The sequence below is a fragment of the Neodiprion fabricii genome, chromosome 7, assembly GCF_021155785.1.
Source record: "Neodiprion fabricii isolate iyNeoFabr1 chromosome 7, iyNeoFabr1.1, whole genome shotgun sequence".
NCBI classification, from domain to species: domain Eukaryota; kingdom Metazoa; phylum Arthropoda; class Insecta; order Hymenoptera; family Diprionidae; genus Neodiprion; species Neodiprion fabricii.
In genome coordinates this window covers 1,280,659-1,298,360 of record NC_060245.1, presented here as the reverse complement: position 1 = coordinate 1,298,360, position 17,702 = coordinate 1,280,659, and the positions used below count along the sequence as shown (strand labels likewise).

General features: G+C 39.5%; 3 protein-coding genes across 6 annotated transcripts; 1 reads left to right on the top strand and 2 right to left on the bottom strand.

Annotated features, from left to right (window-relative positions):
- Positions 1–18: 18 nt before the first annotated feature.
- LOC124186290 (cilia- and flagella-associated protein 36) lies at positions 19–2,614 on the top strand. Of its 2 annotated transcripts, none has more exons than XM_046577849.1 (6): positions 19–225; positions 324–499; positions 621–808; positions 882–1,227; positions 1,286–1,336; positions 1,418–2,614. In XM_046577849.1, the coding sequence occupies exons 1-6, from the start codon at positions 117–119 to the stop codon at positions 1,673–1,675; spliced, it is 1,128 nt and encodes a 375-aa protein (XP_046433805.1). In that variant the 5' UTR covers positions 19–116; the 3' UTR covers positions 1,676–2,614. The 2 variants fall into 2 exon arrangements, with proteins under 2 accessions (XP_046433805.1, XP_046433804.1); XM_046577848.1 differs by having other exon boundaries at positions 1,283–1,336.
- LOC124186285 (serine/threonine-protein phosphatase 4 regulatory subunit 3) lies at positions 1,778–12,194 on the bottom strand. Of its 2 annotated transcripts, XM_046577841.1 has the most exons (6): positions 11,558–12,194; positions 10,029–11,462; positions 8,103–9,701; positions 7,847–8,010; positions 7,347–7,761; positions 1,778–7,117 (listed from the first exon to the last, which is right to left on the bottom strand). In XM_046577841.1, the coding sequence occupies exons 2-6, from the start codon at positions 10,224–10,226 to the stop codon at positions 7,031–7,033; spliced, it is 2,463 nt and encodes an 820-aa protein (XP_046433797.1). In that variant the 5' UTR covers positions 10,227–11,462; positions 11,558–12,194; the 3' UTR covers positions 1,778–7,030. The 2 variants fall into 2 exon arrangements, with proteins under 2 accessions (XP_046433797.1, XP_046433798.1); XM_046577842.1 differs by having other exon boundaries at positions 7,847–7,998; positions 10,029–12,190.
- Positions 12,195–12,903: 709 nt separating this feature from the next.
- Positions 12,904–17,365, bottom strand: LOC124186287 (E3 ubiquitin-protein ligase synoviolin A). 2 transcript variants are annotated; one of them, XM_046577845.1, is made up of 8 exons: positions 17,003–17,357; positions 16,646–16,738; positions 16,423–16,575; positions 16,054–16,344; positions 15,714–15,928; positions 15,357–15,577; positions 14,902–15,262; positions 12,904–14,738 (listed from the first exon to the last, which is right to left on the bottom strand). In XM_046577845.1, the coding sequence occupies exons 1-8, from the start codon at positions 17,129–17,131 to the stop codon at positions 14,414–14,416; spliced, it is 1,788 nt and encodes a 595-aa protein (XP_046433801.1). In that variant the 5' UTR covers positions 17,132–17,357; the 3' UTR covers positions 12,904–14,413. The 2 variants fall into 2 exon arrangements, with proteins under 2 accessions (XP_046433801.1, XP_046433802.1); XM_046577846.1 differs by having other exon boundaries at positions 14,458–14,730; positions 17,003–17,365.
- Positions 17,366–17,702: the final 337 nt, after the last annotated feature.

Below are 17,702 nucleotides of genomic sequence, written 5' to 3'. Positions count from 1 at the left end.
CACTACCAATGTTTAGATGTTGTTGCCATGGCGACAAGCCTGACATTACAGAAGTCTGATGACAAATTTTACGGTAGTGACAGGTTGATAGAGAAGTCTGAATAAAAAAAATAATTATGAGTGAAAAGGATGACAGTTCCTGGGTGTTTGATTCGCTGGTGGGATTTCTGCAGGGTCCGATCTGGTCGGCACCATTGTTAACTTTCATAGAAGAAAAATCGCTGAGTAAGAATTATCGGATTGCCATTACATTGAAAAAATTCAATGCTACTTACGTCTATCGATTAGCCTGACTCATTTTACGCCTCTTGCTCCCCTTTTAGTTTTCGACGGTGAGACGGAGGACAGCGAGGAGTATCGCCACATCTACCAAGAGTATAAAAACCTGGTAGATCTTCTCCTTGGCTGCTACATGGAGGACATGGGCATAACTCCCGAGCAGTTTGAGCATGCCTGTACATTAAACAAGAACACAAAAATGCCGATACAGTTTCAGCAGGTGAACAAACACTCGATGTTCACTTGTATTTTCTCTTCTCTATCAGAGTAAAAATAGTTCTAGATGCAAAACGAGATAGAGAATGTTAAAAATTATAAAACCTTCTAAAACGCAATTGCAGAGTCTCTTCGAGCAGATCTGGGCTGCAAACGAGTACGAGATATTTAAGAGGATGATGATTCAGAAGAACTTGGAACTCCAGTTGCAGGCACTGAGTTTGATTGAACAGAAGTACGGCCTGACTCCAGCGTCGCTAATATGTGACGAAGACGGTCTACGGGACGAACTGGTGATGGAGGAGCTGCTGCAGTGGGTGTAGATTGAAAATTAAGAATGATGGACGTGAGGCTGCAAGGTCACGACGAGTTTGTTTCAATTTCAGGAAACAGTACGAGCTTGAGGATGAAACGGATACGGAGCAGGAATCGGATCAGGCAATGCGTAGGGAACACCAGCGTTTGGCGACACAGTACAAGACGGAGAGACAGCTGCTGGAGCGAGCACTGATGGAAGAACCATTGGCAAAATCGTCGTCGGGTTTTTCGCCAGAGCAGGATAGACGAGAAACGGAAGAAGTAGTCAGCGTTGAACCTCTTCAGCTGACAAACACAGCTTTGAAATCCAAGAAGTTTGGCGTTTTGCAACCGATACCGCAAAAACTGAAAAAACCAGGCGAAGATAAAATAGGAGAAGAAATTGAGTTGGTGACAAAAAACAGTGACAGAAAAGTACGTAAGAAATATACCATGCATTATTGAAATTCAATTCGTTCCTTCTTCGTAGCAGAGTTTGGATCCTGCACTGCTGCCCGCGGCGAGCCGCAGCAAACTGTCCGATGTGAGTGGAGACATCAACTTTCGAAGTGACAATTGAAGCCTCATTCTTTTCTTCTTCTTATATGTTTTCTTCTGTTTCGAGGCTGGTGAGGAGGAGATTAGGAAGCGCCAAATATACCTGAAAACTCAAAGAGACAAGCTGGTCTCAATGAAGAAGGAGGCTCGTAGTCAGCGTCTGAAGACAAACGCGGCTCGTCCCGGATCGGCACGAGTGGTAGCAGAGGCGTCGATGATGGGCATGCAGGACTTGGAGTCGCCGCAACTCTTGATGGAAGATTCGAAAATTCAAGTTCGCAAGGCTCTCGCAGCCCGACTGAAAGCCGAAGTAGTCCGCAAGTGATCAAATGACACGTTACTGGAAATAATATGAACAATTTCTTTTAAAAAGACCATTCGGTGTACACAATTTTCACTCTTTGTCCAAGTTAAAATGTTTTTTTTATCTTCGTTCGAAGACAAAGAAACATTAAAATATGATGATCTAATATTTAGAATAGCATTAATGATATTGATGATAATAATAGACGTTGTTTATCGTAATGTCAACTAAGACGATATTAGTAGCGATATTATGAATCTTACATATAAAATAAATAGGTTTCCAGTTAAGCTGATTTTTTTCAATAATATTGTCAATGGCTTGTGAACAAAGATAGTATCAAATGGATGTTTATACGCACGACGAACACTTACAGATAAATCGCTATTTAGAAAGCTACTAAATGCGATTTTATCAAAATATTATGATAAGCAATTTTTTTAACACATGCATACAGTTTTGTGACCTTTTTGCAGATGTATTCGATTCACAACCGAATTCTGTACTCGTCTCAATTTTAACATACAAAGCTATGGTGGTATATCATTGAAATGTATCGGTGCCAGAATGACGGGTGATTATAGTTAAATAAATGCACCCCGATCGGGTAAGGGAATTAAGCGTGAAAATTAATCCAAGTTTTTTTCTAATTTTAAGATTTATTTAATTAAATATTTTTTTCTTCCTCCTTATTTTATCATTAACCAATATTATTATTAAATTTTTCTTCCTTTTTTTTTCATCACCGCGCTTCTACACATTCATGTTATTTGTATTCATTTACAATCATTCGTTAAACAAAAAGAGAAGAAAAAAAAAAGAGATGTTAAATAAAAATTTTCTCCCCTTCGATAACGCTTTTCGCTGCCCATGTAAGTGTACTATGCCGTGGTTCGGGCTGGATTTGATCGTCTTTTCTTCTTCAATGTTTAAAACGCAGTACTAAAATCACTAGAGAAATTTTTTCTATTCATTGTCTCTGTGGTGTCGATTCAAAAGTCACTTTGTTTTGTACACTGCTGTTAGCGATATTTTCGGCTATATCAATGGCATTGAATTTATTTCCAAATCAAATCAATCACCAGGCGCTTTGTGTATGGAAATATATTATCGATTGAGTGAAATAATTAATTTACAACTTAACAATTTGCTATTTGATATCAAACATTACAATGCATGTAAAGTTCTATTTTGTTCTTTTATTATTTGTATCTTTAAATTTTTGCAAGAAAAATAAAGATTTTTCTCTTATCACGTTTTCTTCGCAATCCGTTTTTCTTCCACAAAATTGATTCTTCGATAAAATTCAACTAACTATATTTATATACATGAACATGCGTAAACGCACGACAAAAATTTCATTGCTATAGTTTAAAAGCGAATTTTGGAGATATTTTAAATCTTTTTCTCAATCCGCATTGTCGTCGCGCAATGATTAAATAAAAAAATTTTCTTCTTGCTTGAGAGTAAAATTATAATTATAATTAAGCAGGCAATTCGTACGTCGTTGCTATTCTCGGTTTGCTTTTTTTTTTACTACGTTTAGGTTGGTGTTAATTTGCCGTTTTTAATTTTGATCAGTGACGTAACGGATATTATAATAATGATAATAATAATAATAGTAGTAGTAGTAGGAGCAGTAATAATAATGTATAATAATTTATTGTTTAGTAGTAATAATGATAATAGTATGTTATCGTTCATCCAGCCCGGGGCATTTAGTCGCCAAAATTATCTTGATTTTGGTAACAACTATACATTAAACATACATAAACACATACGTCGTACGAACGTTTTTCATTGTTCATTCGTCATAACTAATAGGTAGGTGTGATTATTATACTTTTGGAGAATTTCTCTCTCTGTTGTCTCATGTTTTCGTCACTTTTTCTTTCATTCATATTCATTTTCATTTCAATATGATAGTACGTACAATAAACATATCGTACCAAACTATAATATGCTGATCGATTAGAGCTGAAAACGTAATTCGAAAACAATGATTGATTGATTAACATTGTTCCTTTTTTTCGTTTTAGTAGCGAAAAGATCTACTCTCTTCTTTTCACCAATTGCCATTCTTCTTCTTTTCGAACATCATAATTATATTTTATTCCCTCCATGGTCGAATATTATATACGTTTCTTTTGCCCACCTTCGAATTCGTGCAAATTTTTGTCTCAAGGATTTCTGGCACGCTATCCTCTACCTAAATCATTATCAAGATACGTTGTCACAATATTATCCAACTTCACACATGTACGCATAATAATAACAACAACAACGGCGATAACAATAATAATATCATTGTACGTGGTAAAGTTTTCAATTAATGCATTACTACGCATAGGTATACAATACTGGAGAATATGTATAATTAGAGATCAATCGCGTTAGTAATTATATAAAGTATACATATGCGAGTAACTGTTATACAAAGTAGAACGAGCATTACTATTTCTACTATTGTTAGTATTATTATTATCATCATCGTTGCAATCATTGTGATAAATTTGACATTGAAAGGAGATTCTATTTCTCTCCTCTGGGCGTATGGGTACACATGTGTTTTTCTCTTCAATCATTCAATAGAGAAAGAGAAAAGAAGCATTAGAAAAAAAAAAATCCCGTTAATAACGACAAACGGACGGTGCATTGTATGTATAATTCTTTCTCTCTTACTTTCACTTCTTTTTTTTTTTTGTTTGTTTTTCTTTTCACTGTCGTTACGTTTAAAATCACACGATATACACCTACAGATATTTCATTTGTTGTACAGCATACAGAATTTAGAAACGACAATGTCTGATGGAAGGAAAACAAAATACGGATAGTAAAGAAAAAAAAAAGGAAAAAAAAACATTCAAGAAAAATTTTGCCGTAAGATCATTGTTACTTTCGCATGAATCTGTGTCAAATATACATTTAGAAAGAAAAAGTAGCACTCGACCGTACTTTTATTCAGTTATTAATTACTTAATTATTCGTATTTATTAACTAATCGCTTATATTTGTATATACTTAATTTACTTTACTTATTTAGTTATAATAATCAATTAATTAATTACTTAGTCGTTATTTAAATTTACGACAACATCTCTTTTGTTCTTATTGTTGTTTGTTTACTTTAGTCGTTCTTTACTACTTACACTATTCTTCATCGCGTATGTTGGCTTCATTCTTTACGATATCTTTATTTAGTCTCATCTTATTAATTTGTTAAAATCCCCCCCCCCCCCACCCTCTCGTTGCCGATCATAAAATGTTTAAAAATTTCCCTCCCTCTAGTATCGAACGATAAATTGAATCGTGCGTTACGTAATAAAAATCATAGTAAAACACACGGACTGGTACAAACGACGTTAAGCGTCCGTTAAACATAGTTTAATCCACTGTTTAGTTCCGTTTACTCAATTTTCCAATTCCATTTTTCCCCTCCGTTGTTCGTAGTTTTTTTTTCTTACCTTCCTTCTCTCCTTATCTAATTTTATTAATATTATATACTCTGCTACACTCTCGTCTAACGTCAGTCCGGGCGGTATGAATTTATTCATTACTTCCTTTTCGTATGTTGTTTATCAAATTCTATGTACAGATTAGCTCCCTGCGACCTGTTCTTCTCACCTAGTCAATCAATAGTCAATCAATAATAGAAGTAATAGTAGTTGGTGGTAGTTGTGTAGTAGTTTGTAATAGTAGTACTGTAGTGACAATAGCATTAACAGTAGCAGTAAAAGTAATAATAATATTTTTAATGATAATAATAGCAGTAATAATAATAACAATAATAGTAATAATAATAACAATAAATCAGATTACGTATACCACTTTGAAAAAATTATTATACCCTATACACAATTATTATTATTACAGCCTGCGAGTGAAGAATACCAATTATTCAAAGTGATGGAAAATTCGAATGAAAAGATATGAAAATGGCGATTGATCATTTTAAACATCGATAAATTATTCAAAAATAATCTCTCACTATCTCGTCATCTGGATAGGAAATGAAAATGAAATAAGTTTGGAGCATTGCAAATGATGATAGGAGAAACAAAAAAAGACAGATGAAACTTATTTAATTGCTGACAAATGTACAGTATGACGGAGCTGATTTAAATAAGAAAATAATTACGAAAACAGGAAGAGAGAGAAAACCAAAAGAAAATATCAATAAAAAGTATGATTCAAATAGATGCGTCGATTGTTAAATTTTTCCCTTAATCCGCTGATTTTCTCTTTCTTTCTTTCTTTCTCTTCCAGGCGCAGCACGACACCGAGAGGAAAGCACAGTGTTAATTCTTCGTCTTCTGTACGTCATGTACATTAGTTTTTCTTTACTTTGCCTTATCCTTCTTGTTCTTCAACCTCTTTGATTTGCTTCAGTGGACCGGTACCAATCGCGGTACGTCGAATGACAAATAGAACCGTTATAGTCGACAAGCTGCGTTCAGTTTTAATGTTATAGTTACAACACCGAGTTGCCTCGCGCGCTTCCTCTCATCCTGTCAAGTAGTCCGAGGGTGTCTTTTACTAAGATTTGATAAAATTTCAGTGTATTCGACAGCTGAAAAAATCTGGTTCACCCAGAGCCCGTAGAATGAATGAATTTCTCTTTTCCGACTGACTGAAAACTGTATCAAAACAAACTACATTTCTCAACCTCTGAAAATCATTGCCGGCGCAAAGATTCTAGAATGGAAGAGTATTGCTCCCTAGTCACTGTCGCATATATATATAAAAGTTCAAAAATTCCCTTCGCCTTGCTCTTTTCACTCTCTCTTTCGCTCTCACCCTGTCTCTATACTTTTCCATCCTTTTTCCTCTTAACCGCTTGTATTTATGTATGTATATCTTGCATATATACATATAAGTATGTTTGTATATTTATGTATAGTATATCGTATGTATGTATGCGTGTATCTCGTGCTCGGTGTAGTTTCACCACATTGCCCTTTCTTCTCCAGCTCCTCTTCATTCTCCTCTTCGTTGCATACTTTGTTTTGTTTCGCCTTACTTGTTCGCTTGCGGTTGTTTCTTCGCATTTGAAAAACCGATCTTTCACATCAATTTCCGCGCTAGTACAATTTTTATTTATTTTCTTCTTTTGCCTTTTATCGTCGTTTCGTGTATAATTTTGTTTTTTCTTTTAAATTTTCCGTTCCCTTTATAGCCAGTTTCGACGCGCGGATAGATATACTCGAGTTGGTCCTCCCTCCCGCCCTTTCACGGCCCTCGATACAGACACGCACGCACACACGCACAGATATATCCTCTACGAGCTAGGCTCGGGAACATGGATATATGTATATCATATTCGTTCATCACGTCACACGGCGATAACACGACGCCATCCATTTATTCTACAATGGACTATGAGAGCCGCTGCCGCTTCGGCGTCGGACTCAACTCGGAATCCTCCTCCTCCTCGTCCGAATCACCCTCATAGTCGACAAGACCCTGAAATAATACGTTATTTGTTCAATCGTCGATACTGATACTTAGCATATCAACCCTAGATCAATTTACTAGAAATAATTTTTATTTTCATTTCGGATCACAGATGCCAAGGTCCAATTATGAAACTTATCTCAAAGAACATCGAAGCGATTTTTCAAAAAATATTGTGGAAAGAAGAGTCAAGTCTTGTTCATAGATTACGTGATTGTATGTTTCTTGAGATCATTACCTTCCTAAATATAGCAGCTCCAGTCTTTTCTATCACAACGCTTGGACTCGTAGCACTCTCGACGGGTAACGGAGAATCATTGGAAGGTTGGATGCTGTTCAATTGCGGTTGTTGTTGTTGTGGCTGTTGTTGTTGCTGCTGTTGGTGCGTCGTTGCATTATTATTGAGTACAGTTTGTTGCTGTTGCTGTTGCAGCTGTGGAGTCTTCGGATCCACAGGATTAGGATCTGGTGCCGGATTAGGCGTTGGGGGTTGTTTTTTGGCAGCAGCCGGCGGCACAATGTCCGTTGCAGCCGCGGGAACGACCGCTTCTCCCTCATCGAAGTCCTCCTCCTCGTTGAACCACATTTCCTCTTCCTCGTCGAGCTGCCGCTGATCGCGACGGTATCGGCTATTCCTTAATATCGAGGGGACGCTGATGTGCAGACAAAAAAGCGTGAACAAAAATAGTTAGTAAGAAGTAAAGAAAGCTAATTTTGTAAATAAAAAAACAGACTAACCTGTCCAAGGCGCCTCTGTCGCGATCTTTCAGTTTGTCCTGGTGCTGTTCATACCTCAGTTTGAGCGCTTTGAAAGTCTGAACATAATCAATGGCCTCCAATTCCTTGGAAAAGTTCTCGACGACGTGAGAACACAGCGACTTTATATCCTCCTGGAACGCGGTCAACGTTTTCGACGTTTGCACGTATGATTAAAAGTGTACATAATTTGTTTTACTAGTATGTACCGAAAACAATTTAAGAGAAATAAACTCACCAGTTTGATAAATTCGAACATTTCTAGAATCGCTGAATCGAGCAGATTGTACCTGCCATTATTTCTGACAAAAGCGTCAAATACGGGGGCGAACAGGTTTCCCTTGATTATGTACCTGTTGTAAAACTCGTCCTTCAGAGCAATGATTTTTCTCATAAACCTTAAGGCGCAGAGGACAAGGAACGTGTGCGTCGACTTCATGAGAACGAGTATTCTCCTCAGCAAGTCCTTATTGAGAATACAATTTTTAATGTGATAGGTATGATGCTCAACGCAGAACGACAGGAGTTCTAAAATGAGACCGAGCAGCTGGACAGTCCTGTAATCCTCGCGGGCAGGCCTCTCACCAATGGTGTTTGCCAGGAGCGGGGCAATCAAAGTGCAAATGCTGTTCTTGTAAAAGTAATTGAGAAAGTCGGTTTTCTCCGACTTGTTGACAGATGCGAGCATATTTTCAGGATCCAAAAGCAGGCGAAGAACGCCGGCGAGTTGGACGGCTCCGCCAAGTTCTGGATCACTATCCCCAACGAGTTGGGCGACGACGACGTTGATCAGCATCTGCTCCTGCTCTGTGTTGTTGATTTGCTGCAGCGTGTAGTCCCGCACAACGCTAGGTGAGTACTCAACAATGTACGTAAGAATGTCAATGCTGGCCGTTTTGGTCGGTGCGTCGTTTATGCCGAGAGTGATTTCAAGGGCAGGAAAAATGCCAAGGGCAGTGAGGGTCTTGTAGAATACCTCCTTTCCCTGCGGCTGGAGATTCTGGGAGAAGTTGCAGAACTCCTTGAGGAACAGGACAAGGTCTCGCCGCTTAGCATCCGATGTTGACTCGTCCGTAAGCTGGCTGAATAGCTCTGTGAGGAACTTCTCGTCGTCCTGTATTAGCGTGACGATTTCCACCTTGTTGAAAAATATGAAACTGCTCAGTGTGCTGAGCATGTTGTCCTCGAAGACGCTGGGTGTAGGCAGAACCACGTCCTGAATGTACTGGACACGATAGGTTTGGTGTATCTTGGCGAGTAGCTCGGCATTCGTGATTGGGATCGCCTGCTTGAACCGTGCCAGCTGTCTGAGGTACTCTCTGTGACGCTTTGGCTGCGGAAGCGTGGGCTCATACTCAAGGCAGCCAACGACGTCGAATATCGTATCGTCTCCAAACATCACCTCAAAGAGGGCGTTCTTGTTTAGAAGGAATATGTTTTTGAATATGTCATAGAGGTGGTGGAGACCCTCGATGTTCTCGAGGTCCTCACACGTATGGAACAAGTTCAACAGCTTCTTTATATAACTCTCAGACTCCAACGCCATCGCCAGCTTCTCCTTCCTTATCGGCGACGACAAACAGTTACCCACCAGCTCGTTTATGTCCTCCAGCCGACCTAATTCACACGGAGGCAACTCGATCGGCGGTGCCGAGTCCGACATGTCGTCAAACCTCTCATCCTCGGACTCCTCTACTATGTCCTGCGTTATTTCCACAGACGGATCCTTGCCCTGTACCTGACATATCTTTTCCCATATCTCGTCGCACCCTGCCTTCTCCTGAAAGCTCAGCGCCAGATCAAAGTTGTCCCCTTCCGACCATACAATCAGTGTGTCCTGCAGAGTTTGAAAATAAAAACATCAGCTTCTTCCTTAGAAACTCTGAGAAGAATAATTTCAACGCTTTTGCAAGTGGCAACCATAAAACAAGGATATCAAATCGACTATAGACAAATGTGATTGAAACAATAGAAAGTAATTGACCTCTTAACCATACAATCGGATTTACCAACAGAGGTACATCAATATTATATTAATGACACACCTGGAGTGCTAAAATAAATTAAAATTATGCCATCTTGGTAATAATCAACATGATTGACTTTATCAATGTGTCAACAGAGTATACTGTCTGAAATATTTTATGCTTCGGCTTTGTTTTACCTGTTGTTTTTGATACGCGGTATCAGGTTGAATCTTGCTTTCTAGTAAAAGTGATCCATCGCTCTCGGCTCTGACCAAAAGTGAGATTCCCTTCAACCTGTCGACGTACGACGACGAGACATGTCCGGTACCGCGATCATCCCACTGCCGATCGGCGTTCAGAGCGTATAGCTTGACTCTTCTTCGCGTGTCCGTCATTGTGGTATTCTCTTCGATTCAAATATATATTATAACTACCAAAACAGCATCTATAGTGTCTATCTACTCGAATATGTATACTTTCTTACTTCTCTTTTCTTTCTCAAGAAACCCAAATTATTATTACTACCTCTATAACTATATTTATGACGTCACCACAAAAAGATTCGCATCATAGGTTATGATTGGCGTTTGTTTTACTTTCTCTGTTGTCTCTTTTCTGTCTTCACTTTCTTTTTCTCCCCTGATTCGAGGTCTTGAAAGATCCTCCCAGCGCCTGATCAAGTGTCCGTGTAAGTCGAACAACCTTTGACGATCGACCTAGGCAATAAAATCCGCATTATTGTTATTTGGGTTTGGGTATGTATGTCTATTCCTTCAAATCTTCGCGCTCAGTTTTCAGAGTCACCGATAATTCAACGCCCAGATATTTTCAGTAGTATGTAAGTTTGCGCCGCATTTTGCTTTTTTCTTTACTTTTCTCTCTCCCCAGACTGTAACTGTCTACAAACAACGTAGAATATGCGAGTGTGCGTAAGCCGTGTTACATATGCACGTGTATGTGTTTGTGTGTGTGTGTGTGTATATATCGTTAATAGTATTGTTTGTCTACCCCCTTTTTTTTTCAACCTTCCTTGCACCGATTTTCATTATCATTATTATTACTATAACTTTATATTATATCTATTCGATGCCTGCTCCTTTTTCTTTCTCCTCAGAGATTTAGCAATCACGCAGGGTTGCTGCTGCCTGTGTACAATATCGGTAGCGCGGGAATTCGAGGATTGTCGTCGTGTTTCCTGTACGATCTTACACTCACTCATTCACTTATTACTCCACTCGATATTCATAAGCGTTTGCACTTAATACGACTCGGTTGGTTCTCCGCGATCGTCAATCACCACCCGTTTGATTAAGCGTGATAAAATATATAACTTTCTTCTCAGACAGTTCTTCTCTTATATCGTCATCTCTCTTTATTTTTCACCAAAATGATCACCGACTGTGTTTCTTCCCTCGATATCGTCGTTCTCTTCCACAGTTTCTTACTACTATCCCTTTCTCTCCTCCTGCTACTCTCTCAGCGGCACTTTTCGCACGTTCTTTTGTTTTTTCTTTTTTTTATAACATGTCGTACGCATACTACGACACGACACGTCGTACACATGCGTGCGTGCGTTATTGCCTGTCGTCGTCCACAGTTATATGATCATTTGGTCGTCGTACGTCCGTTGCCTGCGGATAACGGAAACTCAACGATAGAGAACGGACGGAAAAAACAATAACAATAAACGATAATTGATTGGCGATAGAAAATTGACGGGTTCTACCAAAAAACTATGCAGGCTTGATACACTACAATCGTCGGCCAAGTTTCCCCCTCAACCCCCTAAGCGTAAAGGCGATCCACCGACAACACTAAGCTGCTGCTGCTGCTGTTGCTGTTGCTACTTTCTTCAACGGTGTTTGTAGCGACGGCAGCGACGAAAACGGCTGCAGCGAAACGAACGGTAGAAAATTTGTGTAGAATCTTAACAGCGGCACGTCTTTAGACGAATCGGAAGATGTGTGAACTTGTGTGCGTGTGTATACACCACACCGAAATAATATGTGTAATTCTTTCGTTGACGGAAAACAACGCGCGGTCGTGTTTAAGCGGTCGGGACAATCCGCGGCTCCTCGACGCTATCCGCGTACCGTTACGAGAGTCAATCCAACGACGCAACGTCCGCACAATACATCATCCCGATCACCCTACCCCGCCGATGATCTCTATTCACGTTCTATAATTCACGTAGACACTCAGCAGCCACAACATTACACTCCGCCATATTAGATCACAACAACGCGCCACGGGGTTCACCGCGCCGATTTCACAGCTCCGCCCCGCGATATTTGAATTTATTCCAATTTCTCCTCGTCGATCCTAATATCTTGATGGGAGGGAGGCTCCTGCTAGAATGTTCTGCTTTGAAACAGCATCGCTGAAACTGAGAAGCCCTTTTACCTTCTTTTGTCAACCAAGATTCAAGAATATTTACAGCGTACAGGCGTCATTGTACATAACTGTATGTAAAAAAACACATTTGAAAATTTATTGTACATACCGCAACAATTTACATTATATATCCAGAAACCGTGTACAGGTTACTTCAGGATTATGAAAACGTTAATTTGGAAAAAAAAAAAAAATTATATACTTTGCATATTTTCTGTTCTCTACCGAAATCTACAAAGGAATTGATTTTCTATCGCGTAGGGGTGTTGAAATTGTTACAAACGAGACATAAAAGCTGCTGTAAATATAAAAAGTGAAGTCTGCGTGGCATTTCGGTATGAATAATACGGTGATCGTAACGCGTATTAAAAAGTCGCTGAAAAGTAAACTGCGATTTTTTTGCTCTCCAAAGCATGGCTTAAATGAATCTGACTATTCGTACCTAGATAGACGACAAAATTTGCAAATGATCGTTGCACGGTGTCGACAAGTGATTTCTTTGCTCCACCAACTGCCGATAATGAAAACGCCGAGATCACCGTCTAAAATGCAAATAAACCAGTGAAAAAACAGAAGTAACAGGAAAACATCACATATGCAACATATATACTTACAAATAGACAAATAATTTTATTATCATTATTGTAAACAAGAGTTGTTATTATAATTTCAATAAACTCTATCATACAAGTTTTTATTTTCTTTTTTACACATCGATACAGTGAATTCTCACTTTGCCACCGCATTGGTGTCACAACCTTGTCCCATAAAAACCCCCACTGTTAACAGTAATTCAATTCCCAACGAATTGTGTCGATTCGGGTACGCTGATGTCTAATGCGAATAATTGAAATACGACTGGTGCCTGAACCTGAAACATTTTATCTGATGAGAAAAAATTGAGAAAACGAAAAGAAAAAACTATTTCTAGCCACCTGTTTTCGAACAAATTATAATAACATAATTACAGATAGTTTTATTAATATTAAAAATATACAAACAATAGTACAGACGTCAGGTGGTACTTTTGTATCTGTAGAATAAGTTGACTAATATTTGGTTTATCAATAATCACGATAATAATTGCAATTATGATGAATATACAAGATAAATGAAGTATCAAATGATTCAGCTGTAAATATGAATTTATACTTTTGCCATCGAAAGAGGGATAGGGATATTGAAGAATTATGCAAGAAGTGTACACCCGTCGATAAAATTCGTTGGTGATCTAGCGATTCGGAAAGCAAAAAACAAAAAAATCAATATGACGAGAGAAAAAACAATCAGCTATTTACACAGGTAATGCTCGAAGGAATTATGGCAACGGTCAACATACAGTAGACCTATTGTAAACGAAATCTTACTATGACAATCGGCCGGGATTCTTGAGCATCGCAAATTTGATAAAATATTTACTAACACCTACTGCGAAGTCCCGAAAAATTTGAACTGATTGTAGCAATTCGAAAAAAAAAAAAAAAAATGTACGGTAGTTGTTTACTCCCGTTTTTATTCTTTTTCAATTTGAAATATAATAAATAGAAATTTGGACAGACTCCCGTGACGGTATATTTTCTTTGTATATTTACTGCAGTGGTAGTGATACCGGTGCCAGATGGTAAAAAAATATAGGGAAGTAAAATGTGAAATAATCGAATCTTTTGTATGTTGACTTATCACCTACAGACACAGTTTTTCTTGTTCATTCCCGAAATAGTTAAGCAGTCCGTTTGATAATTTATCGTTAAAAATGATTACTTGGAATTCTTATATCAACTCGGAGAAACTAGTAAAACTTTTGTACGATATACACATTACTTGTATATTTATATTACACATAGGTATATAACATATTCCAAACTCTCGAGAAATGAAAATAATATTCATCGAAAAAATCTCATTACTATTCTTTTTTCATTTCTTTTATACAGCAATCATTGATTTCGTGATCAGCGTCCTTTTTCAAAACAAATTCTTTGCTTCTTTCGTTTTTTTTTTCCCCAGAATCAGTACACAAGTCCTAGCATTCGTTTGTCCAAACGGCATTATGCCGAGTAATTAATACACCGCGTTTTCGTTTGATCCGGCCATATTAGGTATTTTCGTTTACATACAATAATATTGTATACGACCCGTCTGTTTTACGCTAAAGAGAAACACGCGTTAAATTAATTGTTTTCTTTTTTCAATCCGTCGTCGTCGTTGTTTGTGCTATAAATTTTTGCAACCGCCTTCTCCTCAACATCTCCTTCTCGTCAGTTGGTTCTGTTCTTGTTCTCGACGTGGACGGAGTCGCGTGATTCTCGTTTGACGTTGTTGCGTTCATTGTCTTCGTATCCGTTTGCACAATACTCTCGTTCGACACACCACTGCTACCGGGTAAAGGTTCACCGGCAAATTTGCCCTGCTCGCTCATACTCGGCCCCGCATCCTCGCTGTGATTCGCCTTCTCTTCCTTCTTTTCCTTCTCCGCCGTTTCAGCCGCCGACCCCACGTTCGGCCCTGGAATGCTGGGGATTAAGCAACAGATATAGTTACGCAGTTTACACTTAACGCGCCACGAACTAGAAAAAATTGTAATTCCAAGAGCTGATCCACTCCGCTCAATCTCAAGCTCTATTTTATTCTCTGCAACAAACAGAACAAAAAAATCAAGACAAAACAACTCCTCACTTGGCAGTAGCAGCAGCAGTTTGGTACTGGCTCATCATGGCATTGGCAGCGTCAAGCAAAAGCTGAACTCGCTGAAGTGTTTGAATTCTGGCCTCAACTGCCTGGCGCATATTACCCTCCATTGCCCTGAGCTCTTCGTCGGTGAGTGTGGTCAGATTAGGAGGAGGAGCAGGAACAGGAGGCAGGTGAACCATCGGAGGAAAAGGTGGCACGAAAAGTGGCAAGCTGCCTGGAGGCACAGATTGGAACGGAGGCAAACCGATGTTGGGGGCGTTATTCTGGCCCTGGATCTGCGCGCCAGCTCCTTGCTGTGCTTGAAGACCCATCCAGAAGCCAGCTGGCATTTGAAATGGCTGATCAACTGTCAAGTTGAAATTCAAGAGAATTTAGATGAGTAATTTTTCTGAACAACAAACGATGTACTGTTTCGTTTATACATTTGTAAGCTTAACTACCTTGCTGATTAACGCCTTGTGCCTGGGCTGCTTGCGGGGCTTGTTGACCCGGCGCAGGAGCCTGATTCTGGGCCCTCGGGCCATTATTGGCTGGTGTGGGTCGCAAGATGTTCAATCTGCATGTTGGACAGGTCTGCTGACGTTGAAACCAAGATCGGAGGCAGGCGGTGTGGAATATGTGGTTGCAGGGAAGTTTTTTACTAGCAGTAAACATCTCTTCCCTGGAAAAACAAATGCATCAGTTTTGTCAGAAAGAAACACATTGTCATTGGAGTCGAGTTTACACAACTGTTTTCTCGAATCTGAAATGTATTCCGTGTTTTATCCCTACTTCTCTGAAGTCGAAACACGACATACCTGCAAATAATGCAGACATTGTCCGCGGCTGCTAATTCCTCCGGAGTCGCGTCTGGATACAACGTGTTCATGTTCCTGATTGCTCTTCTCGACATCACCACGTCGTGGAATGCTTTCTTGAAATTGCGCATTGTGTAGTACATCGGGCGGAAGGCAAATAACGGTAGTGTGTATATCCTGACCATTATGGTGACAAACGCAACATACAAGATCACCTGTGATATTGGAAATTAAACTTTACTTGTTTCTTTTCATTTTTGTTACGGTCCTGGATTACATTTCATCAATAAAAAATTTTTTTCTTAAATTGAAACGGTCTTCTCAACCCTTTGCATCTTACCTTCAATAGCCCAATAATCAGTTCCGTGTAGAGCAGAAAAACTGCCTTGTTATCCCAGGGATTTTCACTCTGAAGATCGACCGTGTGGAGCACATACTTGATCGTGATGTTGAGAACGACAGTAAGGAGTATGGCGTATTCAAAGCCAAAGACGAGCTGCACAGATGCGCCTTTGGTGAGGGTCGACATATAGGCATACTCAATCATTGTTCCATTTATCGTGAATAAAAGAGTCAAGAGGCTCAAGACCCTCACATGGAACAACCAGGTTATCACGGGACTTCTTTCCATCTGCAGAATCAAAAAAACAATCAGATGTATACATCCAATAAACCAACTATGAAGCATCAAAGAGACGAAGGGGCTCACAAAATCGACTCGATCCTCGGCGAGCCAGTGAAATGATTTGAGAAACAGCAGCAACGTAAAAAGAGCTATGAACTTGGGGCTGAAGTCGTCCCTGAATACCGTGAAAGCAAGACAGGTCTCCGTCACTGCGTACCAGGCCCGCTCAACCAGATGCTGAAAATGTATAAGACATGATATGAAACAAGATCGATTACTCTGAAAAAGCAGCAAAAGCACAGCTTACCTCAAGTTCAGCGGCTCGGAGATTACCAAAGAATATCTTACGCAGGAACGTATTCATTATAAAAACCAGTATCAACCCCTGGACGTATATTACCTAGAAAAAAAATAACACCTCGAGTAAAATTTATACCAGCTATGCATGGTTCGTATGCACAGCAGCCAGTTCTTATCTGCTGTGACAAGCTAAGATTCTAGAATCTAGTAACAACAACAAAAACAAATATGTGATAACCACACAGTCAGAGATGCTGCAAAGATTCGAGAACACGGTAGAAAATTGAACGACAAGGACTGGCATAAGCCTGATCTTCGTAACCATAAGGAAAGTGAAGATAAGAAATATAATAAGACAACTTACGGCCATACTGGGGTTGGACTTGGTTATGTAGACGACGGACGGGTAGAACTGTTTCTTCTGGTAATAGGCATTGCCGATGACGGCGCAGGTTAGCGCAACGCTTATTAAAGTGATACCGGCTGTCCTCATCGTTTCGACTGACTTGAGCTGCAGGTTACATGGGTGTGTGTCAGGTCGCCTGGCCAGTGGTCCTATTTATTTGTCGTATTTGTTGATGCTAGTTCTGATGCTGCGATCTCGATACCAAGAATTTTGCTTCTATGTGTCGTATTAGGCGAGCTTCATGATATTTGGCACAGTCGTGTCGTGTGTGTGTGCGCTTGTGATTGGATCGAGATGAGGGACGATTTGACAACTTGAGTGGCGCTCGTATCGTGCGGCCAGTCGGCGAACTGTTATTAATAAATAGCAACGCTACCAACCGATAATAAAGATCTCGAAAATTTTTCTTTAGTATCCCTGAATATCGTATTCATTGTGATAATGTATGATAACAATTTTTCATCTTGCGGTTGGCAATCCTGCCTTAATTTCAATCCCGTGGATCACCGCTACGCGCGGGCGATACGGATCATTGCGTAACAGGTTTTCGCAATTTGGATAATCCTGAATAGCCCTCGCGCGTGTCTTTGATTTTTGTTCACCGCGCGTGCGTCACATCGACAGAATATTCGATAGATAAAATAACAAATTTCAATCT